Genomic DNA, 26,422 nt, shown 5'->3' with positions numbered 1-26,422 from the left:
ACACTCACCTGGCACTCACACTTGAGCTTCTGTTCCTTCTGGAAGGCCAAGGTGCTGGTGAGCACCGTGCCTGTGTAGTGGAAGCAGTGTTGGATCACATGTTCATCCTGGTCTGTGAACCTGGAGGAAGTGGGGGTTCACCGGAGATGGGAGGGAAGATGGGCTGTCTCCTTTCCTCCTTGCTGGCAGGAAGCCATATCTACCAGCTAACGGAACTCTCTCACACCAAGGACAGCTGCACTCCCTTGCCCTTCAGGCTGAGTGCTCTCTCCAGGGAAACTTCTACTTGTCCTCAGACCAAAATGTGGGTTCCTCCTGAGGCTACTGCTTTGTTTCTGTTTGTTTGAGGCAGGGTTGTAGCTATCCCAGAACTGCTGGGCTCAAGTGATCCCCTGCCCCCACTTCAGACTCCTTAGAAGCTGGAGTTACCACCACGCCACCACATCCAGGGAGCTATTACTTCTTGAAACCGAAGCCATATCTCCCTTCTCTGATTGGAGTCACTCAGACCAAGGCCAGTCTCCTCCCTCAGACTAGAGACTTGCCAAGACTGTCCTTCTGCCGGCTGTCCTTCTGCTCTTCTGCAATGCCCCCACCCACCCATCCACCCCCACAACCTGATGGAGAGGTGGTGGCAAAAGCAAGAAGGATGATGGGGAGTCAACAAACTGAGGCTTACCACCGCTGGGGAGCGCCTCCGCCTAGCCCCTTCTCACGTTGTTACCCTGGCCTGCCTCTCAGTTCCAATTCCTTATTGACACCCTGCATCCCCAAACTCACAAGTCTCCTCCAAGCTTGTTGAAGGCGCAAGCCAGAGCCACCACCTGGTCAGTGGCCCGGCTGATGACAGGGACACACAGCATAGCCTGCAGCTCACAGCCCAGCACGTTTTGTAGCTGCTGCACATCATCCTGCAGAGATACAGGGATGGTGAGCAAGGCAGAGGAGGGGGCAGTGGGCTTCCTTCCCCAGCTCTGCACCACGTTCCACAACCTGCTATCGCGTGAGTATGGGAATGCCACGAAGTCTCTCGGTTTTGTTCTTTCGTTTTTTAGGATATCCCGTTCTGAAGACCCTGAAAACTATGCAAGGGCTCCCCCTCCCTCTCCCCTGGCTCAACATGGCCATAGCTTACAGAAGTTAGATCCTTCAACTGGATGCACTTCTTGTCTTCCACCACGTGGCCTAGGCGTCCCATGGTCAACTGGAGAGTGAAGAGAGACCCAGTTGACCCAGCTTTCCCTGTATCCGGGATCTCAGCCCATCCTTATCTTCCATGACTGGAAGTTTCAACAAGCTCTTTGAACAGTTCAAAAAATGGATGGAGCTAACTTTGAGGAGTGGAAGATGGGAAGTAGGGAGGGCTAGAGTAACCAGTGGTGGACCGGAAGATCTTCCCTAACTAGAGAGTGATGAGTAGACTCCAAAGAGATTATAACGGACTCGTGTCTAGAAATACTCCAGCGGATGAGAGCTGATCCCACGTAAGACTCCGCCTACTCTGTACGAGATTGTTCCTACCGGAACCTGACCGTGAGATACAGTGCTGCTGTGTAAGCCTTCTAAGAGGACCTCAAGACCTGGACTAGTCCCACCAAGATATTCTAGCGGCTCCCAGTCCCGCTAGGACTTCACGGTCCCTGCAGGCTCCAAGGCAGAAGACGGAGGTGGCACTCACGGGAAAGCTGATCTCTTCTCCTAGCACTTTATCTCCAATGACCTGCGGGAGCCAGTAATGGAGAAGGATTAATGGAGGGGAAAGGCAGACACAGGTTGTTACCCAGGCAAACGGTGGACCTGCCCCTCACCTTGCAGGAAAGCTGCAGATTGTCCTCTGACACCAGCAGGAGGCAGCAGTGAGACGCCTGTGTCTCTTGCTGCAGCTGAAAGGGGACAGAGGGGGACAGAGCAAGCCGGGCTGAGTGTGCTGGGCCACCCTATAGCCTCTCATTTCCCAGGGGGGTTTCAGGCTTTTGGGAGAGTAGAGTGGATGGGATGTCCCCATCTGAATTGAGATGAGAGGTTCAAGGGAGAGAGATGGGGCGGGAGAGAAGAAGCTCAGGAACTCACATATTGAAGGACTTTGAGCTGCAGAGACGTGGCATCCAAGTCATAGAGTTCCCCTGCAAGGGCAGGGCTCATGTCAGAGAGGGCTGTCTTACCGACGGCTGCTCCATGCTCCTCCCCTGTGTCTCCTCAGGCCTCACCGGCCACCCAGAAGACCCACACTCTTTCCAAGCGATATCTGGATGCTGCCTTGTAGTCCAGCTCACTTCCCAGGCCCTTCCTACTCCTTAGGTCTGGCCCTGTTGCTTCCCATCCAGGATGACCTGCCCAAGTTTGGCCCTCACCACACAGTTGCAGAATCTTTCGGTCATGGTCGCTGTATCCCTTCTCATCCTTTTGATCTTCAGAGGCATCCACTGAGGTGTTCTGGAAAGCTTCAGGCCTGCGCTGTTGCAAAGTCTGTACCCTCCGCAGGGCCACCAGAGTCTGCGGCAGGCAGAATGCTAATCACACCCTTGTCCTACCCTGGCTGCTGGTGCTGCAACGCGACTCCTCCCCCTTGCTCAAGCAGCTCCCTTTGTGGGCCCCACACTGCCCAGTGCCCACTGCTGTTCTGGTCCAAAATAGTTCAAGCCATGGCCCCTCAACCTCCTGAGAGTCCCCACACCCCCTGGAGCCTCCTTCCATCTATGGACAAGTATAGTTGTCTCCACCCCTGGCTCATAAAGGCTTCCAAAAGAGGGTCCAATTTTTCTGTCTAACACCATCCTGATTAAGATCACAGATGTCTGAAATCTTAGGCAGAAAAGAGCCTGAGTTATGTACAAGGTATTTGACCCATCACTAACTTCGGTAAGTCAGTGCTATCATTATCACCATCTTCAGATGCAAATGGAGGCTTATAGAGTCTGCATGACTCCTCGAGGTCCCAAAGCTTCAAGGTGGTAGCGCTGGAACCAGAAGCTAGGCCTGGCCAGCTCTCTGGCCAGCCAGGTCCTCTTCCCACTAGCTCTAATAAGGGCCTTCAGCAGGCTTCGTGTTACCGTGGTCCCACCCCACTTACATGCTTCTCCACTGCCTGCAGGTTCCACTCCTCACTGTCACTCAGCTGGCCACAGTGCACCTGGCGGGGAGGGAGAAGGGACAAGCTGTGACCTCCCCCAGCCTGTCTTTGCTAGCGTGCCCCCCCCCCCAAGGCCAATACACACTAGTCTCTACCAATACAGTCTGCGACCTCCATGTCAGGCCAGGCAGACTCTGGGAGTCTTTTCCCCAAGGAAGACTTCTAGTGCAGGCGCAAAGGGTGGGACTTTTCTTTTTCTGACCCATCGCTTTCCATGCTTCTTGTCCCCTTCCTGGGAACAGTCCAGGTGTATAGTGTCAGGAAGGGGGGGCCTTAGATCCTTCTCCATCTTCCTCATATGGAGTACCTCAGACCCTGATTAGAGGATTTGTGCAACTGGCTTCAGCCTCCCGGCTCCATCCTTTTTTCTGGGTGGGGTTTGATCTGCTCTTACATCCGGGCTAGAGGAGCCCAGCATGACCTCTGCCAGGGGAGGTGTAGCTGACATGGATGGGCTGATGGGGTGCCTTCTGCCTACATATGATCCGCACCACCGCGAGATGCACTCTTCCCCTTGCAGATGAGCCAGGACCCAGAAGGGGTGAGGGACTTATCCAAAGTCACCAAACAGAAGATGGCAGAGTTAGAACCACTCCATCCACCCCGCCCCCCCCCCCCCCCGCTTTTATGCTTTTCATTCTTCTCCCGCCTCCTGTCATCTTCCCCCTGTCCTCAGTGCCGGTTACCAGGGCTCCCTTCAGCCATCTTCCATGCTCTGGGAATCTCTCTTCCCCCACCCTGCTTGGGTGTTTGAAGAGGAAGTGTGGAGGGGAAGGAGGGTTGGCGGTCTAGGAACCCACTGTGGCCTGCCAGCAAGGCTCCCCACCTGCTTTCTCAACTTCTTTTGCTTATTCAAAGTCGGTTGCCACCTGTGGACTCCCACAGTGTTTGCGCGTGGGGGGTTCATCCTGCTTCCCCTGCCCCAGCAGTCCCTGCTTGCCTCTGCTCTGGGTCCCCTGCCAGGAGCAGATGGAGAGGAGGGGACCAGCAGGTTCTCAGGAAGCTCAGGTTAAGGCCAAGAGAAATCATGTCTAGCTGGGGTGCACTTGCAAGGGGGTGTGGGACCTTATACCCGAGGGAGTTGGGGGTACACAGACAACCTGGGCTAGGAATCTCAAAGGGGATGGGATCTGGGAGGCTTCCTAAATTGGAAGTCAAAGCAGAAGAGGAGAGAGAGGAGACAGGGGAGGGGACTGTAGACCAGAGGCTCCTCAGGTTAGGTGCTAAGTGGGAGGTGTGTAGGGAGATGAGGCCCAGGGGTGGGGAGCAGAAATGTCCAAGGGGCTACAGAGGGCCTTAAACTTGGGATTTAGGGAGCCATGGCAAACTTTAGCATCTGACACCAGTCATCTATGGGATGAAGGGTAAATGTCAGGAAGCAAGACTAGAGCTAGGGAGACCTGGAAGAGAGCCTGGGGGCCAAGGGCTGTGTTGAAGCTTAAGCTGGGAATGAGGCTCCTTCCTACAGGACAGTCTGAGGGCATCTGAGGCAGCCTACATATGTTTTATGTAATTACGTTGGCTTTTTATGGTTAGTATACGGAGGGCAGCATCCTTCTTGCTGCCTCTGCTTGTACCCATCTCTCAGGAAGAGGGGCAGTTGGGAACCCTCTAGAGCTGGGGGGAAACCAGCTCCTTGGCTTTCCAAAGGCCTTCACCCAGACTCAGAGGTGGGGGTCTGAAAATGGTGAGGGAAAAGAAGAAGCCGTGATGTTCCCTCATCCCAGCATGCACTGTGGGCTGCTTCAGCCTATTCACTCAGCATGTGCTCAGACACACACAGGTACTCTCTGGAAGAACCTAAAGCCCCTTCACACGTACATACCTGCATTTACTCTCCCGTGGAAACACACACACACACACACACACACACACACACATACGCACGCACACACACAAACACACACACCACACACCTGCACCTCCACTACCCACACCATCCACATGTCTGCACCCACACCCATACTTCCAACATCTCCTAACACAAGCCAGTTAATCTCCAACACACTGACATGTGGTAGCATTTACGTTTGTAAATGCTAATGTTAAGGTGGGTGTCTGGAGCTCACTGTGAAATACTGATCAGTGGGCACCAGTGTTTAGAAAGAATTAAAAACCTGGCCAGGCTACCAGGCCCACCCTCATCAAATTCAACATGACTAATGGCATGAATGCCCTATTGTCATGCAAGGAACTAACAGGCACAGCTTGGGGAGAGGGACAGGCACAAATCATGCATCATATGCCAGAAACCAAGAGCCACCCACTTCTCAAAGGAACTCGTTATCCCAGAACTGCAAAACAGAGTAAGAGACTTTCCACATCAAGAGTCTGCAATCATGGCGATTGAACTGAGCTGTGAAAGCTCAAACTCAGGCACACAGCCGAGCACGCGCACCTAGACTGCACATTTCTTTTTTTTTAATATTTATTTATTTATTTTGTATACAATATTCTGTCTGTGTGCATGTCTGCAGGCCAGAAGAGGGCACCAGACCTCTTTTACAAATGGTTGTGAGCCACCATGTGGTTGCCGGGAATTGAACTCAGGACCTTTGGAAGAGCAGGCAATGCTCTTAACCACTGAGCCATGTCTCCAGCCCAGACTGCACATTTCTTAGCAAGTCCCCCGCTGACTGCAGCTCCATTGAAGCCCACTGCCCCTCACGGGACTCCCTGTCTCCTGGCTAGATCCGACCCTTGCTTTCAGTTCTCCCTTACTTTCATCACCTGTGGCATGCCCTCCAGGGCTCAAAGCAGAAACTAATGTTCTATTTCAGTCATTTCTGTGTTCCAGGGCATAGCACACAGCTCTTGACACCTAATAGAAAGGTGTTGGACGGATAGGTATGCACATGCGTGTGTGCATGCATGTGTGTGTGAAGACAGTGGGCACCACCAACAGAAACCAGATAAAAGTTGGAGTTATCAAGGAGGGAGTGATGATTTGCACCCCCTCTTCCTTCTGTTCCCGCTACCTTCAGGACTGGATAGCAGCTGGGTACCCCATGGCTGCCGGAGGATACAATATCCTGCGACCGTGGGAGCAGCTGTCAGATGTGTGTGCCTTGGGGAGCAGGCATCCAAAGAAGTGTGTTTCTGACTGGGAAGCTCCAGGCTGAGAGGAGAATTGGACGGTGAAATGCTCTAAATTCACTGTCAGAGTACCTGGGGCGATGAGGGGATGTCTGTCAGGAACGTCTGTACCTCAGGTGACATCTTCGTTTGTGGGTCACACCCCACACGTCAGCCTCCCTGAGCGCCCCTCGTCCCCACTTGCCTTTCCCCATGCTGTTCCCGCTGCCCTTCCCCTTCTCTGCTTCCCACCTCACACCCAAGAGCTCACTCAAAGGCTCCCTCTCTGCAGGACTTCCCTTGCTGCTCCAGCTTCTGCCACCAGAGCACCAGCTGGCAGCAATTATTTCATTTGGCTTGTGGTGGCTTGAAGGTGTCTCTCCTGTCCCCAAACTGAAAGCTCCAAGAAGTAGACATGTCTTGTTCCGGCACCCAGCCGGTGGCTGGCTGAATTAAGCTGACACTAGGGTTTCCCCTCTTCAGAAAACAAGACTCCTGGGCTAATGCTAGGCAAGGTGACATGGCAGGCACACTGTCACCACGATGAAGAACTTCCTGAATGTCTTCACCTCGGGGAGACTGGCAAGGAGTCTGGCACCTCTAGACCCTGTTCTGTCTACAGACGTGTGCTGAAGTCACTGCGCCCCCACTCCTGGCTAGAGCGGCCAACCTTTGTAATGCCCCTTACTCTTGTCAGACTTCCCAAGAAACAGGGTTAGAAGTGGGGTCAGGGGAGCACATACTGGAAGGTTCTGAGATCCCTCCCAGAGGCAGATGGGGCCTACTGTCAGGGAGTCCAGCCCGGCACCCCATTCCAGTTGGTGGCTGCCCCTCCACTCCCACTGTCTGCCCTATAGCTCAGGAAAGGTCAGGCGCCTCGGAAACCTTTAATTCCCTTTTAATGAGGTCGGGAGGAGTCCCTTGGTGCCGAGTTTATTTGTCCCAGGCGGCGCCACGCTGACGCTGGCAGATTCCCAGAACTGTGACTTGGGGTGCAAACCTTTTCCTGGGATAGGTCAAGGATTTTCACTTCTATTTCCACATGGGAAAAGGGCTCAGAAGAGGAAAGGAGCATCTGCTGACCCAACCACCTTTCCAAGGAGCTGGGAAGCAGGAGCCTGGGAGACTTGTGACAGGCAGAGCAGCCAGCAGCCCAGGGAAAAACCCCTTGAGGTTCCATGCTTCTCCGAGACCTCTAAGGGAGGCCTCTTCTCTTTTGTCTAGTTCACAGCTTCAAGGGGCATCTTGGTTCCTGGTTGTCGCCCAGGCAGCTCCCCCAGGGACACCCACCTCTCCTTAAGTCCCCAGCTCCAGCAGTTCTGATACTTAAACTGCCTGTGTCTCCAATGGTGGCAGCCTCGCATTCACCGGTGCCCTTTCTGTGTCTTTTGGTCACTCACCTCACTGTGTCCCTGTCATCTTAGACACCACCCATAACCCATCCAGAGTTTGAGACTAGGTCTCAATGGAGCTTGGATTACCCAGTGCACCAGAGGGTTCTTCCTGACAGGGTGAGCTCCAGCACTGAGCTGTAAAGTCGATCTGGGCTCTGGTGAAGCCCTTCTCTCCCTCGCATGCACACACACACAGACACACACACACAGACATACATGCACGCACACACACACACATGCATGCATGCACGCACACACACACACAGAGGCAGGCTCCAGACACAGATGTTCCACCTGCTTTCCTCTTCCCATCCTACCCCCAACCCAGCCACTTGGGCAGGCTCTTACCAAGATGACAGCTGCCACAGTTCCAGCCTCCTTGTCCACCAGGGGTATGATCAGCACTGAAGGGGGGAGAGGGCAATGAGGTGGTCCTGCAGGCCCAGTGAGGCCCAGAGATACTGAGTAAGGACCCAGGGAAGGAGACAAAGATGCAGACAGAGAGGCTGGGACAAAGACACAGAGACCCAGAGGCCTGGTGAGACAGAGAGCGGACCTGAGTCAGTGACAAAAAATAACCATAGCGACAACCCCTAAATAGAAGGAAATCCCCCTCACTTGACATCTTTCTTGTGATTCTCCCAGAAACCCTGGGAGAGAAGGTGGGAGGGAGGCAGGTAAGGCTGAGCATCCTGTCCTAGGGAGCTGAGGTCCAGAAAGGGGAAGTGACTTGCCCAAGATCACTCAGCAAGTCAGGCCTCCTGACTCCCAGTCTTGTGAATTTCCACATCGAGACAGAGGACACAGACCTAGAGAGACATGGCGGACAGGGGGCATGGAGAGGACAAGAAACAGACACGGACAGCCAGCGACAGAGAGCATGACAACTCCAGCCCATCTGGCAACAGGCGCAAGCACATAGGCCAGCAGTCATCAGTCACCAAAACCTGGTAGGTGCCAGACCCTAAAAAATGCCTCAGAGCATCCCCTCAAGAGGCACCGCCGGCCCACTCTGCAGTCAGGAAACTGAGGTGCGGGGAGACTAGCAGCGTGTTAGAGAAGTAGGTGGCTGGAGATGCGGAGCAAAGGGAGACAGGATGAGAGCGGACAAGAACCACAGCCTTCCCCGTCCCTGTCCATTCCCAGCCCTTACCTTGGGTGCCAGGAGCCAGCGGAGCCAGCAGCCTAGTCAGGGGCTTTCCTAGCAGGTCCGAGGGGCACAGTCCATTGCAGCTCAGCCGCTTCCCAGAGATCACAGCCTCTCTGAAAATAAGATATGGGCTCACCTCTCAGGCCTTGGATAGAAGAGGAGTAAGACCCATCCCCAGCAGCCTGGAGGATACAAACAGGCTGAACCCTTAGCACATGCAAGCATCTAGATGATTTGTCTCATGGTAGACATAAGGAGGCTCAAAATGAGGGTGGGACCCTGCCCCGTCCCCACGCCACCCTGCCCCGCCCCCACCCCGTGTAGGAGGACTCGCAGTCACAGCCTTCCATGTCTCTTGCAGATGTGGGAAAGGCCCAGGGCAGACCCTTGGGTAACAGAGGAGAGGGACAGCAGGGCTCACAGCCAGCGCTGTGGAGTCATAGCCGACCCTTGCTATTTGACCTTAGGTGAGCAAACTGCCCTCCCTGAGCATCCCAGGAGGAATATCCCATCTGGTGAACAAGCTTTAGTGATAAGCACGAGAGGGAGAGTGCACAGGAAGCGCCCAGCGGCCACCCGACATTCCCTGTGCGCCATTACAGTCAGACGGCACCAAGCAATCCAACACAGACCGTGAACACGCTGCTTTTCCTGACGCTGTCACAAAACACTTGACAAAAGCAGCTCAAGCAAGGAAGGTTTATTTTGGTTTATGTTTGAGGGTGACAGGGAAGGCACAGCAGTGAGGGCAGCTGTGGCCACAGAAGCCTGGGGCAGTTGCACCCACAGTCAGGAAGAAGGAAGAGATGAATACTGATGTTCAACTTGATTTCCCACTTTTTCTTTTTTTAAAATTCAGCTTGGGACCCGAGCCCAAGGGGTGCATCTTCCCCCTTTGATTAAATGTCTTATACAGAGGTGGGTCTCCTATGTGCTTCCAAATCCAGTTAAGCTGACAGTGAAGATTAGCCATGACAAGCCACCTGCTGCCCAAGTGCATCCCTTTAAATCATAATACTCTCCCTCTGGTCCTCAAAGGCCACCTCATAATGGAAAGTGCACGTAGTTTATATGTAAGAGTCCTCAAAAATTCTGAACATCCTTACATTATTCAAAAACTCAAAATTTGAAGTCTGATCTGAGGTTCGAGGCAATATCTGAACTGTAAGCCACTGTAAAATCAAACAGCATGTCACAGACTTCCAACATACAGCAGCACAGAATAAGTCTTCCCGTTCCAAAAAGAAGGACTAGAAGAAAAGGTCAGACCAAAGTGAGACGGAGCACTCAACAGAGCAAGGCCCAGATCTCAACGCCACAGCATCAAAGGTGCTATCCGAGTGTCAGCAGTCTTGGGTCTCCTCACCCCTCCAGTTCTGACACCTGCAGCACAAATATCCTCTTCCTTGAACTGGCTCAACGTCATGACTGGTGTTTCTCTTGGTGAGTATTCCTTACATCCTCTACATCCTAGGGTCTCCTTAAAACATGGGCTTCACTTGCAGAATCCATGCAGTGACCTCTTGGGTCCTCTTGCAGGGAATATGACCCTGAACTCAGAGGCTTTCTGGAAGCTTGGTTCAGACGCACATGGTCCTATGACTCTTATATTTTACACGTGGCAGACACACAGTATGGATGTCCCCTGAAGTTCTGATATCTGCTGATGACAGAGTCCGGTCCATTTCTACCACAGCTGGAGTAGCTAACCTTTGTGCACTTCGGTGGCTCGGTCAGGAAAATGTTTCCCTGTGCAGGTGTTCTTTGGCCAAGAACCCTTCAGCGGCATCTCCGTTCAATTACGTTCCCTTCAAACGAATCTGCATTTTTAAAACCTGGAGCTTCCAGTAGGTATGGTTTAGCTTTCAGACAACATTTCCTACTAGCTCGGTGCAAAGTGAAATGGTTCTGTTTAACGATGCAAACCTCTTAACCCAGTAGACACCTGTCGGCACCCGTTGTCTACGACTTTAACCACCACGTTCACATTCCTTTCCTTGATAGATTGCACATTTTCCATATATTTCTGCTTTGAATTCTCATTCTAAACCTCCATAAATGCAGTGAGCAATAACTATGCCACAGCCTGGATGTTTCCAGATTATTTATAGGATATAAGACGAAGGAGTTCAGTTCCCAATAGACTCCTCATTCTTGAAATTGTGTGATACAAACCTTCATTGATTACATTTCTCCTGGAATTCTTGTCTTACACATTTGCACAAGTCCATTACATATGGTCTGTTAAGCTCCTATTACAACATTCTAGTGCTTCTCTAACTCCCAGCTCCAAAAATAGCCCTCGTGATTCGCACAGAGTGGTTCTAAAAACTGACAAACGACACGATCAGGCTTATTACAGTAATGACCCCACTTCTGGTACCAATTTTCATATGAACTTCTTTTCCTTTCCGTGACAAAATACCCATGAAAAACAACTTAAAGAAAGAAGGGTTTGTTTTGGCACACACTTTGGTGGTGGGGGACAGGTGTGAGGAAGCACATTTTGCTGCAGCAGGAATTTAAGGTAACTGGTTGAACTGTATCATAGTCAGGGAGCTGAGAAAGGTGAATGCATCAGCGCTTTCTCATGTTCATATTTAGTGCAGGGCTTCATCCCATAGCCCTTTTCCTTACTGATCCTTCGTTCCCACTGAGCTTCGTCCCCTCACTATGTCCACCCCTCTGACCACTTCCCTTACTCTCCATGCCCTAACTAAGTTTCCACCCCCCACTGATCTTCCCCCTCACGTAACCTCTGTGATGGTGGTGCCCACATTCAGAGCAGATCTTCACTCCCTGCTGAACCTCTCCAGAAACACCCTCACCGACACATCCGCCACTGTTTCCTAGGTGATTCCAACTCCAAAAAAGTCTTCAGTGAAGATTAACCATTGCATATTAACTCAGAATCCCTAGCATCTCCAGGGATTAAAAATGGTTGTCATCTCTGTTTTGAAGTAGAGAAGATAAAGTATAGACAGGTTAAGCGATCTGTCTGTGGTCATGTAGCTAATAAGTGGAAGAATGAAGCTCTGAACCCAGGCAACTGGTCCCAGATTTTGGGTTAGTCATTCTGCTCGGACAATCCCAAAGACATGTGGAGCGCCAGCCTCAAGCAGGGGTCTGGCGTATGTGGAGGTGGGAACTCAGGCAAGAGGTTCGCTGCGAGAAGAACAAATTTCTCCTGCCCTCCACACACACCATCTCCCCCCAGGCCTCTGGCTCTTCCTGCTTATTAAGTACCTGATTTTTCAGCAAATGTCCCTCCCTGATGATTAATTTCCCCGGGCTCCTCATCTCTCAGGCTATTTCCCCTTATTGTGTTTATAAGAACTGCCTGGCCTGGAGAGAAGAGAAGCTGGAACTCCGGAGCATGAAGGGGAGTACAGCACAGATCAGATGAGGAAAGGGAGGGGGTGGCCTGCAAGTCCCAAGTCAGGAGGTCACAGCTGCTGGAGAAATCAAGGACCACAGAGGTGGGGCATCTCTTCCAAGGTCACAGCGTATTCTGAACGAGACTCATTCCCTCCTGGCCCTTCTGACCAGTTCAGAATCTACAAGAGCCCGTGTGTCTCCCGTCTGCTGTCCTTCACACCCAGAGCCTCTGAGGCCCCTGAGTGATGGGAGCCAGTTCTTGGCTGTTCCAACTGCCTGAAAGAAGGGTGGCAGAAGGGCAATGGGAGCCACCTTTCCTGTTGACTGAATCGATGAAGGCTGGGGCTTCTTGGGAGTTCAAACTCCATCCTGTTGGTTGGCCTCAGACATGCTGGAAGTGACAGTGGGGTGAAGGTTCCTGCATTGCTGCTCAGTAAACTGTGAAACCTCGCCCACTAGCCTGGGCTATCCTGCTTCCTATTCCTAGATGCAACTGTCCCCACCCCCCAGAATCCTGTGCCCACAGCCTCAGGAGACTCGAGAAACTGAGAGGCTACCTGGAGGTAGCGGGCATCTGGATGTTCCTGAAGTGCAGTAGAGCTATTTCAGCCGGCATACGTCTTCTCCACCACCTGGGATTCCATCTCCTGTCCCAGCACCTCTCTTTTCCTCAGGTCCCTCAGTAATGTGTATAACATGTGTCATTCATTCAGAGATCCCAGCACCATGTAGAGACAGATCCGCAATGGAGTTAGACTCCAGACTGTGACAAAGGGATGAAGAAGAGCGTGTGGGATGGACGTGGGGTCAGAAAAGGCTTCTGAAGAAGATGCCCAAGTTCTGAAGGACACACAGAGGTCATTCAGACAGACACACTAGGATGACTGGGCAGAGAAAACCGAATGCATGAAGGCTCAAAGGGGAGAGGAGCATACGCCTACTGGAAAGTCGGTGTGGCTGGACAGCAGAAGGCAAGGCCAGGGAGAGCTGGGGCCCTGGGACGCTGGCCTTGATCCTGGGCAGACCAGAAAAGACATGGTTGAGTATGGCTGCAGATCCTTCAAGTTGTCTAGCTAAGTACAGCTCTCTCTTGAGAAAGAATATTGACACCAGAATCAGGTCTCGGTGGCCTTTGGACCAAAGAGGAAAAGCAGGCTGAGAAAGAGCAGCTCTGACTGGAACCAGGCCTTTACCAAGCACCAGTGCCTCCCAAATCCTGAACTCTTAGCAAGTTAGGGCACCTTGCTTAATTCTGTCCTCCCTGGTCCTGCCACAGCACACAGCTCCAGGAAGGGGCATGTTATACACACCCCACGGCCCTCCGTTTCCTTGGTCACACCCTCCCCAGAGCGGGTGCTCGCAGACTATAAATAAGGGCTGTGGGATTGCCAGACCCCAAGCTCTTCCCTCCCCTTCCCTCACAGAGCCTCCTGCCTCTTCTCACCCCCCCCCCCCGCCGCCATCTTTCAGGCTGATGATGAGGACCCAGGGCAGGGGACTCAACACTGCCCAGGTTGAGTTTCAGTGACTCGGTCTCGGTGCCCAGGGTGGTCATGGCCTACTCCACTGAAGGAAAGACAGATGGGCAGAGAGGAATGGGCGTGGGGTTTATGACAGTTCCTTTCCTTTAACGACTATTTGTTTAATGGAGAAAGATGGGAAAGCTGCGTGTTGGTAAGGTCAACAGCCTGGAAAAGGGCCACGTGGCCAGGCTCCTGCGTCCTCCTCAGTCGTCTCCTTTCTAACACCTGCCCCTGCCTGTTCCCTCACTGGGCTCCACCCTAACTGAGCACCCAAGCGTCACACTGACCCCACTCTCAAATAAACCCTTTCCCACAAATTCCTACTTCTCACTGACCCATTCAACTCCTTGACCCTTACTCCTTACCAATGATCCTACATTCCAACTGGGCCCCACCCCTGGCTGTGCCCCACCCCCTCACTGGGCCCCACCCCTGGCTGTGCCCCACCCCCTCACTGGGCCCCACCCCTGGCTGTGCCCCACCCCTCGCTGTGCCCACCCCTCGCTGTGCCCACCCCTCACTGGGCCCCACCCCTCACTGTGCCCCACCCCTAACTGTGTCCCACCCCTCACTGTGCCCCACCCCTCACTGTGTACAACCCTCACTCTGTCCCACCCCCTCGCTGTGCCCCACCCCTCACTGTGTCCACCCCTCACTGTGTCCACCCCTCACTGTGCCCCACCCCTCACTGTGTCCCACCCCTCACTGTGTCCCACCCCTCACTGTGCCCCACCCCCTCGCTGTGCCCCACCCCCTCATTGTGTCCCACCCCTAAATGTGCCCACCCCTCACTGTGCCCACCCCTCACTCTGTCCCACCCCTCACTGTGCCCACCCCTTACTGTGTCCACCCCTCACTGTGTCCCACCCCTCACTGTGCCCCACCCCTCACTGTGTCCCACCCCTCACTGTGTCCACCCCTCACTGTGTCCCACCCCTCACTGTGCCCCACCCCTCACTCTGTCCCACCCCTCACTGTGTCCCACCCCTCACTGTGCCCCACCCCCTCGCTGTGCCCCACCCCTCACTGTGCCCCACCCCCTCACTGTGCCCCACCCCTCACTGTGCCCCACCCCCTCGCTGTGCCCCACCCCCTCACTGTGTCCCACCCCTAAATGTGCCCACCCCTCACTGTGCCCACCCCTCACTCTGTCCCACCCCTCACTCTGTCCCACCCCTCACTGTGTCCACCCCTCACTGTGCCCCACCCCTCACTGTGCCCCACCCCTCACTGTGCCCCACCCCTCAATGTGCCCACCCCTCACTGTGTCCACCCCTCACTGTGCCCCACCCCTCACTGTGTCCCACCCCTCACTGTGTCCCACCCCTCACTGTGTCCCACCCCTCACTGTGCCCCACCCTTCACTTTGCCCACCCCTCGCTGTGTCCCACCCCCTCACTGTGCCCCTATTGAGTCTTTTCTTCTTTTTTTAAAATATTTATTTATTATGTATACAATATTCTGTCTGCGTGTATGCCTGCAGGCCAGAAGAGGGCACCAAATCTTATTACAGATGGTTGTGAACCCCCACGTGGTTGCTGAGAATTGAACTCAGGGCTCCACAGAGCCCAACTTAACTTATCCTCAACGCCCTAACTCAGTTTGGATCCCTCACTGATCTCAACCCCTCAGCCTCTGTGATGGTTCGTATTGGTTCTCAGCTTGACAGGACATGGAATCACCTTGGAGACAAATCCCTGGGCATGTGTATGTGAGCAATGTTCTGGATGGGGTTCATTAAGGTAGGAACTCATCCTCAATGTGGATAGCACATCCGTGGACTGGGATCTCAGACTGAACAGAAAGAAGAAAGCTGCCAGTGTGGCCAGGCTCCATCCCCACCACAGGCCTCACTAAACCCCATCCCTCACTGAACCCCATGCCTTCACTGACCCTCGACCCCTCACTGATCCTGCATCTCTTCACTATGCCTCCATCCCTCAGCCTGCACTCTCACTGAACACTCATTTCTCCCTCTGACCATTCATCTCTCCCTTGAAGACAAATTATGATCTAGGCCAGCACCTGGCTCTCCTCCACCAGAATATGAGACTCCAGAAATGGGAACAGACTGTCACTGTGTCCTCCAAGACAAACCAGATGGACAATGGGATTCTGCCACGATAAGAGACCAGGTTTGCCCTGAGAAAACACACTGCAAATGGTAGCCAAGGATACGACAAAGTTGCAGCTGGAGGGGTGGAAGTTCCTGCCGCTGACAGTGGGAAATCTGAGGTTTTCGGGTGCTAAGAGGAAGCTGTCTTGTTGGGGTCTGAAACAGGCTAGGAGATTGGCATGGGGAGTTTCAAGGGTTCTCTCCTCTCCAGTCCAGGGTTTCTGTTGGACCTGAGCCAACCTTACCATCTTAACTAAGGGCAAAGGAGTCCCAGGGACAAAGCAATAAGATGGTCATCACAGCTGCATTGCTTTGGAGCACAAGTCTCCTGCTTTCCAGTCCCAGACTCCTCTGAGGCCAGATTCTCCCTGGGGAGCCACGGTGACCTACCCTCTCTGTGAAGATCGGCTCTTTCTCAGCAGCAGGGAATCCCTGTGCGTGTCTCATGAAGTACTGACAGTGAGCAGGAAAGATGATCCAAGGGAGCAAAGAACACACAAGCAAGCATGGGAAGAAACAAAGGCAAACCACACTGGAGCGCCTGCAGAGTGGGCCCATCACCTCAGCTTTATCTGCCTTTATGATCCAGTCTCCAGTCCCGCCTGCGGCTGTCTGTCCTCCAGCAGCTGCCAGAGCCCTCCCCCACCGCTCCCCACAGAGCTGCTCACAGCCAGTTCACGCATCCTCTACCCCTGATGCTCACACCTGAGAGAAGCCTAGTCCACCCATTTCATAGAAAAAGAGTGAGGCCAAAAGGACACTCATTCTCTCAAGGTCAACTGAGGTTAGTCTTCAGCTTGGCTGGGGAATAGGACAACTAGCAATCACTGGGCACTGCCAAGCACCCGCCGTTCACTAGGCTACTGAGCCAAAAGGGAGGCACTTAGGGTGGGGCACACGGAGGCAGGGATGAGGCTAGGCTGGAATCCAGGCCTATCTGCCTTCCACATGTCTGGGTCTCAAGCTTCACTCTGCTGGAAACATTCAAGAACAGGGCCCAGGCCACCCTTGGGCCCATCAACCCTAGTGGTGAACATGAACTCATTCAACCTCCAGACACAAGTGTGGTCAGGCAGAATCGGCTCCAGAAGAGAACGCTGTTGGTCATAAGTATCACCTCAGCTTCCTGTCATCCCTTATACAGAGTCTGGACTGTAATCCCAGCCTCTGGCCTCCCTCTTTGGAAGCCCCCTCCCCTGAGCCCACCAAACCTTGGCCCCTCCCAGGAAAGGTCAAGACCACGCCCACAGGCTATTTAAACTGCTCCCCAGAAAATAAACACATGGTCTCCCTCTTCCTCTCTGGTGGTCTTGTTGGCTTTCCATTCCCCTCTTGGGTCCCAAGAGCACAGACATCCAAGTAAACCTGGATATCTTTTAATTTGGCCTGATTTGATCTAATTGGGATTATTTGCATCAGTGGAGAGGCTCATTTTTAGGAATATTCCTAATAGATACACGGTCTGAGCCTCTGCCCCTAGTCCTAAGTGGCCTGACTGCATGCTACGTTCTGTGCTCTGAGATGCCACTACCCCATCCTCTTGTCCTTTCTGCCTTCTGGAATCCCTGGTCTTTCTGTCCCAGCAGGGACTAGCCTCCCATCTCCATGGAGCTCTGATGTGGGAGTCCCCTCTGTATGCTGTGAATACCATTGGTTAATAAAGAAACTGTCTCGGCCTGTGATGGGGCAAAAGAATAGAGGTAGGTGGGGAAAACTAAACTGAATGCTGGGAAAAAGGAGGCAGTCAGGGAGAAGTCATGCAGCCCTACCAGAGACAGACGTTAGGACTTTATCAGGTAAGCCACAGCCTCGTGGTGATACACAGATTAATGGAGATGGGTTAAATTAATATGTAAGAGTTAGCCAAAAAACAAAACAAAACAAAAAACCCTAGAGCTAATGGGCCAAGCAGTGACTTAAATAACACAGTTTCTGTGTGATTATTTTGGGGCTGAGCACCTGGGAAATGAACAAGAGGACTCTGACAACAGAGTTCTGGGCTAACTGCATTTGGACATTCACTTTTAATCCTTTCCTTCTCCTTTCCAAAGGCTTTCCTGGATATGCAGCTATTGTAGAAAGGATGCTGAACAGGCCACTGATGCAGAAGGTCAGAGTCCCTCCAAGCTGCCCGCATGCAGATGCCACCAACTCCCCAAGGGAGCCTGGCCTGAGAGCTAGAGAGAGCAAGCTCCATTGGAGGCCCCTCCTGTCGTCTGAGTCGGCCACTCTGTACACCTTCCCAATCCCAGGAACGCCTTCCCGGGCTGCTGGGAGACTTCCTGGAAGAGGTGAGTGAGATCAAAGGAAGAATTATGGGTGGGAGGGGCTGGCTCAGAGGAGAAAAGGCAAATTACAACTTTTTTATCTTTAAGATTTAGACGATCTGGCCTGGTGGTTAGGTCGGGAGAAGATATGTGAGGCTATCTTGGGCTAGCCTGGGCAACTTAGTGAGACTGTCACAAAATCAAAAGTATCAACATGTGGGTTGGGGGATGAGACCCAACAGATTACTTGCCCAGCATGCATGAGGCCCTGTGTTCAACTGTCAATACTGCCCAAAAGTAGAAAGGGTCTGATCCTGCCAATGGTGATGCCAACACTACATGATGGTCCAAAGCAAGAACCTCTAGATAGGACACAGAGGCTAGAGCGTCTATGGCTTTATTCATAGCAACCCTCCAGGGAGACACTGAGAGCAGAAACTGAAAGGAAGACAGGACCAGGGGAAGGGCTCTGGACTGTGGGAGGGGCCAACTCCTTCTGCCCACAAGGGGAACTCAAGGAGACAAGTCACCATCTTACAGGCTGTATCTCCAGGCAGAATTCTCCCAGGACTTCTGTGACAAAGAGTGGCCAGGGGAACAGCCCAGGTACTACCAAAAGAGTTGCATGCCTGGACCAAAAGAATACTGCCTTCCGGAAACAGCTCCATCGTCCTGTGCCCACTGTGCCCGCTGTGCCCACTGTGCCCTCTGCTCCTGACCCTGTGTTCCCTGCTCCCACTGAGAACTGTATCTCAGTTTGACCTCACACCTGGCCTGTGTTCTTGAACATGTCTCTTAAAGTGTCCTTACTGAGAAAATAAGGCAGCTGAACTTACTGAGCTCAGAGATACCAGGGACCCTGGGGTGCTGAGCTCTGGATTCTGATAGCCATGGCAGACTAAACACAATCATTTAATTCTCCCAACAACCCTCTAAGTACTGCTATTATCACCATGTCACCAAAGAGTAGAATAAAATGAAATCACACTACAAGGGATGTCTGGTTTTCATAAGGTTATATGTGCAGCTGGCACATAGGGAGGTGGGGCCTGAATCTAGGTAGTAGCAGTCCAGAAACTTCTGCAGATCGTTTTCTCTGATCTTAGGTGCAGGGTGTTCCCTGCATACTGGGATCCCAAGTCGCACGGTCATGCTCACGGCATGCTGGGATGGGGACTGAGAAACGCTGTAGCCCCTCCCACTCCACTCTGCACAGCCACAACAATCCCCAACTCTATGGGAGCTGTACATGAAGGATCCCATCTGTAACCCCAGCACTTGGCAAGCTGAAGCAGGAGGCTCACTGCAAGTTCAAAACCAGCCTGGGCTACATGGTGAGACTTTGTATTCAAAACAAAACAAAACTGAACCTCTATGGGAAAAGAAACTATGGAAATGGACTAGACAAAGAGAGAACCTGCCTGCTCACTACTTCCCCAACACAGGACGGGGACCCCATCTCCTGAACTGGGGACCCTCTCTAGCTGGGAGACTGGAGTTGGAGGTGGATCAGATGATCTTGGAAGGTGCCCCAACCCTGAGACCTCTTGTCGGAGCCAGAGGAGGAGGACAGGCAGAGAATGACTTACCGGATTTTTCCTTCCTGTGGCAGCTCATGAGGGGGGTCCTCACTCATCAGCCTAGACTCCCCATTCAGCAGGTAGGTGTAGACAGTCTCCTAGGACCAAAAGCACTTGTGAGACCCTGTAGAGAGACTGTCCAGCCCTAGTGTGTCCATGGCAAGGCCACAGGGCCTTGGGGGCTAGAACTTGGTGGTTTGCGAAGGAGTTGGACAGGCAAGATCGATGAATCAACTGCTTTCCTTACTTATCACCCAAAACCCAAGGTGTGAGCCAATCACCTCACATTGAACTACAGCCTCAGGCATTTGGCAAACCATACTTGGTATGGCATGCAAGCCACACTCGCTTAGGATGCTCTCTCCTTTCAACACTGCCATGATCCTAGCCAGGAAACCACAGCCAGGGCATTGTGCCCATGCTCTACGGGGCCCTGGAGGGTTTCCCAAAAGAAGCAGTCCATTAGCTGTGACTGGGCCCACTTGGAACTGACTGACACAGGTAAGCCAAGTGGCTCAGAGAGTAAGAAGCATTTCAGACCTGATAATGGGGTGAAGGGGTACAAGAGAGCGCCCGGCTGGGGGTGAGCAGGGCTGGGGTTGAAGGACCTTCGAAACAGCTGGAAACAGAGGCTCAGCAAGCTTGCATTTTAGATCAACCATTGCTCAGAGTGATCTGGAAGTACTGCCTGTCAGGTCTTTAATTCAGCAATTCTCTCTCCCTAGTGTTTGGTCAAAAGTGAGAACCCAGCCACCTGACACCCCTATATCCAAGGAGTCTGGGATGATTGATTGAAAGCGGCACCCCAGCCCCTGGCATCCATTTTGGGTCCCTTCCCCTGGGAGTTGCCTTGGTCCAGACTTCACCTCCAGGAAAGCCCGCCAAGCAGTGGCCCCTCCCCAGGAGGGTCAGGACCACTCCCACAGGCTATTTAGTCTGCTGCCCAGAAAGGGAACGTGTGGTCTCCAGCTTTGCGTGGTCTTTCCTGCTCTCCTCCCCTCGCCATGCTTTTCCCGCCATCCAGGAACGCTGCATTACACGTGGGCATCTTTTATTCGGTCTAACTTGGTCTGATTGGAATTATTTGTGCTGGCAAAGAGGCTCGTCTTAAGAAATATTCCCTACACCTAGGACAGATCAGCCTTGGTTGCAGGCCGTCTCACAGACAAAGATCTACTTCCCCACATAGGGACCCTTAGAGGCCCGGGCCAATCCCCATTGACTGCTGGACACACTCTCTCTTCAGGAAGCTGGGGAAGCCTCCTCTCTGCTGAGGGTGACAGGGAGGTCAGGAGGAGCTGCTGAAGGCTCTCCCCTCAATAAGTACAGGGTCCGCAGTGCACAGGGAGAAACCACAACCCCGCCACTACAACCCTGCCACCACACCCCGCTACCACAAACCTACCACCACAAGATGTTCCACAGAGGGTTCCACAGATCCCTATCATGGCCTCCTGTGACTCTGAGCTGAGTTCAGTTGTTCTGATGTAGGGTAGGAATTACAGAACCCAGGAGATGGAGGGTAGGGGCAGACTCTGGGACAATCCAGAGCCCCCTTGGTGATGAGGGTCTGAGCTTGAACTGGGAGTCTTGTTTGAGGCTTTTTGGTTTTGTTTTCAAGACAAGGTCTCTCATGTTGCTCAGGCTGGCTGACGACTGTGGCAGCCCTGCTCCGGCCGCCCCAAATTGTGGGATCACAAGTACGAGCCACCACCATGCCCAGCTTCTGGGCCCAAATCCAGGGACAAAGAGCCCCTTGGAGAGAGCTGCCTCCCCTCAGCTCCACCCAACTCCTCCGTGGCATCCAGTCCGGAGCATTTTGTTTGTTTGTTTTTATTTTCTTTCCTCAAGCAGGTTCAGAGTCTACCAGGGAGCCCCGTGGCCAAGAGTCCACTCCCCACAGAGAAGGTGGGCAGTCTGGGGTGGCAGGGGCAGCAGCCACCTTTCACTTCTGCACGCCCGCGCCTCCCACGCTCACGCTCAGCCACGCTGGTTAAATTTAGCCGAGTTCCTGGGTAGGAGGGTTGCTTTGCGTTTTGTACACATCAGCACCATCTGCACTGGAGCTGCCTGCCACAATGGGTGCTGATGAGGAAGCCAGGTGCTGCAGCCTCCTCCTCCCCCAACCCCCACCTCCCAGGACCCAACGCCTCTCTACAGTCAAGCCTGGGCTCCCCCAACCCAGCATGGGCCTCTGAGTAACATCTCACTGCCTCTTGAACCTCAGCTGCCATCGAAGCCCAGGCTTTAGGCTGTAGTTGGCTAGGCACCAAGCCAGGCACACACAAACACACACATACATACAAACACACACACATGCATGTACACACGCATGCACACACGTGTGTGCACACACAGCACACACATGCTTGCAGCACACAAATACACATGCACACACGCATGCATGTGCACACACATACGCACATGCGCACACATGCACACGCATGCATGTGCACACACACATACACACACACATGCACACTCACACTCAAGGCTTGCAGGGCAAGTCCACAGTCACTGACCTGCCATCCAGATGTTCTTCCACCCCAGGGCAGATGTTGTCTCAGTCACAACCCTCTTCCAAAGGATTTATTTTTGGGTGCCAACACACCACCCACTTCCTACCAATTTCACGCTTAATAAAGCTCAGTCATTAGCCCTCCTCCTGGGTGCTGAACTTCTAGGAGGTTTGGGGAAGTCAGAGCTGAAGACAGAATAGGGGCGCTTAGATGCCAAGCCCATTTGTTTCTGTCATGCTGTGTGACCTTGGTGAGATACCCTCCCTCTCTGGGCCTCTGGAGGTCCATCCATCATTCAGAGTCAGGGACAATAGGCTTTAGTGGGGTGGGGGAGGCTGCATCCTGAGCTGGTCATGTTTCCTGAAGCCAAAGCTGCCGCTGCTGTGCGGAGCAGGGAGAGGGTTCCAAGAGGATTAGTTTAGGTGTTTCCTCCTCCAGGAAGTCCTCCATCTTCCTTATGTTGGTTAAACCCTATTCTCCATACTCCAAAGTCCCCCTGGCACAGCTGGGACCCTGCTGCTTTGACTCCTGGGGTTTATCAGCCTTCTGCTTAAAGAATGAGCAATGGCACTAGACGGTGGTGGTGCACGCCTTTAATCCTAGCACTCCGGAGGCAGAGGCAGGCGGATCTCTGTGATTCGGTGCCAGCCTGGTCTACAGAGTGAGCTTCAGGACAGCCAGGTCCTCTAGCACCGCCAAGACCTGACATCCGTGAGATTCTTGCCTATGTCCTCAATCTCTCCTGCTACACACACACCCAAATCCAAGCGAGAGTCTGCGCAAGGTGAGGTGCAGCTCAGAACTGGAACAAAGGCTGGGGAGGGCAGGGAGGACACATGAGGGCAGACACCTACCACTCTGGGGAGCACGGCTGAGAGGGCATCCTTGGCAGCCTGACGCAGGCCAGCGATGTCGATAACAGCACCCAGGCTCAGCAAAGCATCCTGGAAGAGAAGAAAGAGCATGGGTCATTCTGCCTGTGGCCCAGGCAGAGTCCCAGGCCCAGTGTCTGTCAGGTGAGCCCAAGACTTAGATACTTGAGTCTTAAGCATCAGACTCTAGCAGTAAGTACTAAGGCCATAGACTGTCCAAGTTCCCTCACCTTGTATTTGGGGAGGCCTAGCCTAGGCCTCACAGTGGGTGAGGAAGGCAGTTTCCTCTGCAGGAAGGGGGCGTCTGTGTGCAGCAGACACTGTAGCCATAGCCTAGCTTCAGCTGAGTTAGGGCTGGACAGAAAGCAGCGCATGGGGTGGGGGGTGGTGAGCACAAAAGGCAAGTACAGCAGCGGCCACTCCAAGTAGGGAAGGCAAAGTCAGCCTTGATTGCTTCCTAGCCTCCGCCTCCCAGGAACAGGCCTCGTCCTTGGAGAGCAGGAACTGAGACAACAAAGGTCCCTTCTTCTCGCTCCATTAACTTGGCCAGAGCCAAGGGGATCAAAGAGAAAGGTAACGGAACAGGGGACGAGGCCAAGGCAGAACGGTGACTCACACTATACACTCAGCTGCCCTCTCCCCAACCCTTGGAAGTCCTTCCTGATGTCTTCCCTGTAGATCGGTGTTCAGAGACAAGCGAGTAATGAAAGAGGCTTGGCTCTTTGACTCTGAAAATGATGTCATGCTGAGGGTCCTAGTGAACCCCATAGACTGCACAGAGCTGATAAAATGAAAATGCTGAAATACCAGAGTTATATTCATAGAAAGTTGTTAGCTCAAACAGGGGAGGTGCCAACTCCTCAGATCTGTAATGTGGCTAAACCATCCTCAACTTCTTGTGTCCCAGAGGACAAGATGAGATTTATCCAAATGATACAACCCCTTCAAGGTGGGCATTAGAATCCAAACCTAGCATGTGGCTAAGACTAGATTGCTAGGGAGGCTCAGCTTAAAGCTTCTGTCTCCAAATTTCACATCCTCAGACACGCTAGAGTGGGGGGCTGAACTCTGTGGCCACTGAAAAACCAGGGGACCCAAAGGGTTTTACAAGAAGCTGGCACCATCCCGTGGGACATAGGCCACACTGCAAAGGCTGGGACCACTGGGGGAAGGGTGGTGAAGGATGAGCCACGGACACACGCACACACACACACACACGCACACACACACACACGCACACACACGGACACACACACACACACACACACACACACACACAGCTTTGCGCAGATGCAGCCTGGGCAGTCCTCCACTGCTCTTTCACAGAGCCCTCCATCCCTGAAGACACCCAGGACGATGACGTCAGGCCCTTCTAGGTTCTCATGGGAACAGCTACTTCCTCATGTAGCACAGATCAGAGCCCCCTCCCCCATATCACCTGCTAGCACAGCACTGTCAAGATCAAAGCTGAAGACCACAAAGGCAAGATCCCAAACCCAGAAAAATTTCCAAAAAAAAAATTATTTTCTTGACTCACACTCTCCAAACTGGGGCTTTAAGGACAGGGATCTATGTGGCAGGAGGCAGGAGGATCACTAAGAGACCAGAGAGGGTCTGACTTTGGTGATAGCTCCCATGTGTGTGCCAAGGAAGCAAGGGACTGTTGCCAAAGCAGTGGAGTGAGCCTTATATGCAAGAGAAAACCACAGCTGCAGATAGCTGTCTTCCCATTTAACAGATGGGAAAACTGAGGTTAAAAGAGAAACAGTGACCATCTGTGCTGAGTCACAGCTCACCCAAACCTCCAGATCTCCCACCCTATCTAAGCATACTCAGCACCCAACTCCCATCTAAAACCCCAGGGGCTTAGAGAAATCAATGTGTCCTTTGTTCTGATTGGTCAGCTCTTCAACCTGCCCTTTGCTTTGATTGGTGGACACCTTGAGCTGTCCTTTAATCCAATTGGCTATTCTTGCCTGGCCTTCGTTCTGATTGACCAGTTTTCTGTGCTTCTTTAGGCCAAGGGCAGGACAATGGAAGTGTGGAAGGAGTGAGGTGAGAAAACTTAGGGAGAGCTGGGCCACAAGCAAGGAGGGTTTCTCCATCCTTGGCTGAGTAAGTAGGATGCAGCCTCATGGAGTTGAGGCTCCAGGCCTGGCAGCCATCTCTCCATCTGCTTTGAAGCCTGACCTGCCCAGTAGTCAGGTGCTGAATGCAGGAAGCGCTGAGGGAAATGGGCCACCTCAGACCACTACACCAGTGGGGGAGGGGAAGCTGAGTTCCGTGCCTGCCTAGGCTCACAGGACAGGGCTGCAGCCTTGGGGGACACAGCTGTGAATGGGAAATGGGGCAACCCCTGAAGTGAAGGCACAGTGGGGAGCCAGCCTCAAATAGGGCTAACAGCCCAGGACTATCAAAAGAAGAGGAAAGGAAAAACAGGCATTGCTACCCACAGGCCCCTGTGCCTTATCCTTCTCCTGCACGTGGATTCCTCATATACACACACAAATATACACACACACACACACAAACATGCGTGAGAGAACATACCACCTGTGTACATACACAAGAGCCCTGGCTCAGGGTGGGTGGAGGCAGTCATATTTCCTGTCCTTGCAGCTTTTGTGAACAAACACCAGGGTAAATATCAGCATAATAACCAGGCAATTTTCCAGAACCCAGGAGAGAACCTGTGGTGTATAGTCAAGAGCACTGATTTCCAGTCCTGCCCCAGATTGACGACAGAAGCTCCCTGTGGCCTTGAACACGCCCCTTTCCTCTCCTGAGTCTTGGTTTCCTTCTTAACATAAATGGGTCTTTCCACTCTGCTACCTCTAGTTCTGTGGCTTTACGGTTTAATTTGATGAGAATGAGTGGGTAGGCTGAGAAACAGGTGAATGGTGGATGGACGGGTAAATGAGTGGTTAGGAAAACAGGTGAGAGTGGGCGGATGGTGGGCGGATGGATGGACAGATGGATGGACGGGCAGATGGGTGAGTGGGCAGGGAAATGGGAGGATGGATGTGTAAGCTGATGAGTGCACGGAAAATGGGGAGATGGTGGATGCTTAAGCAGACGGGCAGGTGAGTGGGAAAATCAGTGGATGGGTGAGTGGTTAGATGGTGGACAGGCGGGTAAGTGGAAAATGGGTGGGAAAACTGGGTGAGAAGATGGGAATGGAAGGTAGGTGGGAGGATGACCAGAGCCTTTGGCTCTCTGCAGCCCCCCTTACCTGCAGTTCACCTGCTGCTGTGGGCTGAGACTGCCTTCAGCACCGCAGACAGCGCCACGTCCACAAACTGGTCTCTTCCGGTACCAACAAAAGGGAGGTTGTGGGTACCAGGGTTTCTCTAAAACCAGGGAGGTTGCTAGTTTTCTGAAACCTGGGCCTGAATCAGAATTTAGCGCTCATTTGGGG

General features: G+C 53.0%; 1 protein-coding gene across 4 annotated transcripts in view; it reads right to left on the bottom strand.

The window, feature by feature from the left end:
- Pde2a (phosphodiesterase 2A) overlaps nucleotides 1-26,422 on the bottom strand; it is an 88,786-nt gene that overhangs the window by 8,849 nt on the left and 53,515 nt on the right. For 3 of the 4 annotated variants that reach the window (XM_075971625.1, XM_075971627.1, XM_075971628.1), the window contains 12 exons: nucleotides 22,987-23,076; nucleotides 19,623-19,711; nucleotides 8,753-8,862; nucleotides 7,948-8,003; nucleotides 3,071-3,130; nucleotides 2,352-2,493; nucleotides 2,071-2,123; nucleotides 1,809-1,883; nucleotides 1,679-1,720; nucleotides 1,136-1,204; nucleotides 781-911; nucleotides 9-120 (listed from right to left, as the gene is read on the bottom strand). In XM_075971625.1, the coding sequence (XP_075827740.1) occupies nucleotides 9-120; nucleotides 781-911; nucleotides 1,136-1,204; nucleotides 1,679-1,720; nucleotides 1,809-1,883; nucleotides 2,071-2,123; nucleotides 2,352-2,493; nucleotides 3,071-3,130; nucleotides 7,948-8,003; nucleotides 8,753-8,862; nucleotides 19,623-19,711; nucleotides 22,987-23,076 (1,029 nt within the window). Of the gene's footprint in view, nucleotides 1-8; nucleotides 121-780; nucleotides 912-1,135; nucleotides 1,205-1,678; nucleotides 1,721-1,808; nucleotides 1,884-2,070; nucleotides 2,124-2,351; nucleotides 2,494-3,070; nucleotides 3,131-7,943; nucleotides 8,004-8,752; nucleotides 8,863-19,622; nucleotides 19,712-22,986; nucleotides 23,077-26,422 lie in introns of all 4 variants that reach the window. The other variant, XM_075971626.1, reaches the window with a different exon arrangement.

Source organism: Microtus pennsylvanicus, chromosome 5, assembly GCF_037038515.1.
Source record: "Microtus pennsylvanicus isolate mMicPen1 chromosome 5, mMicPen1.hap1, whole genome shotgun sequence".
Classification (NCBI taxonomy): Eukaryota; Metazoa; Chordata; class Mammalia; order Rodentia; family Cricetidae; genus Microtus; species Microtus pennsylvanicus.
This window is presented reverse-complemented; position numbering and strand designations above follow the sequence as displayed.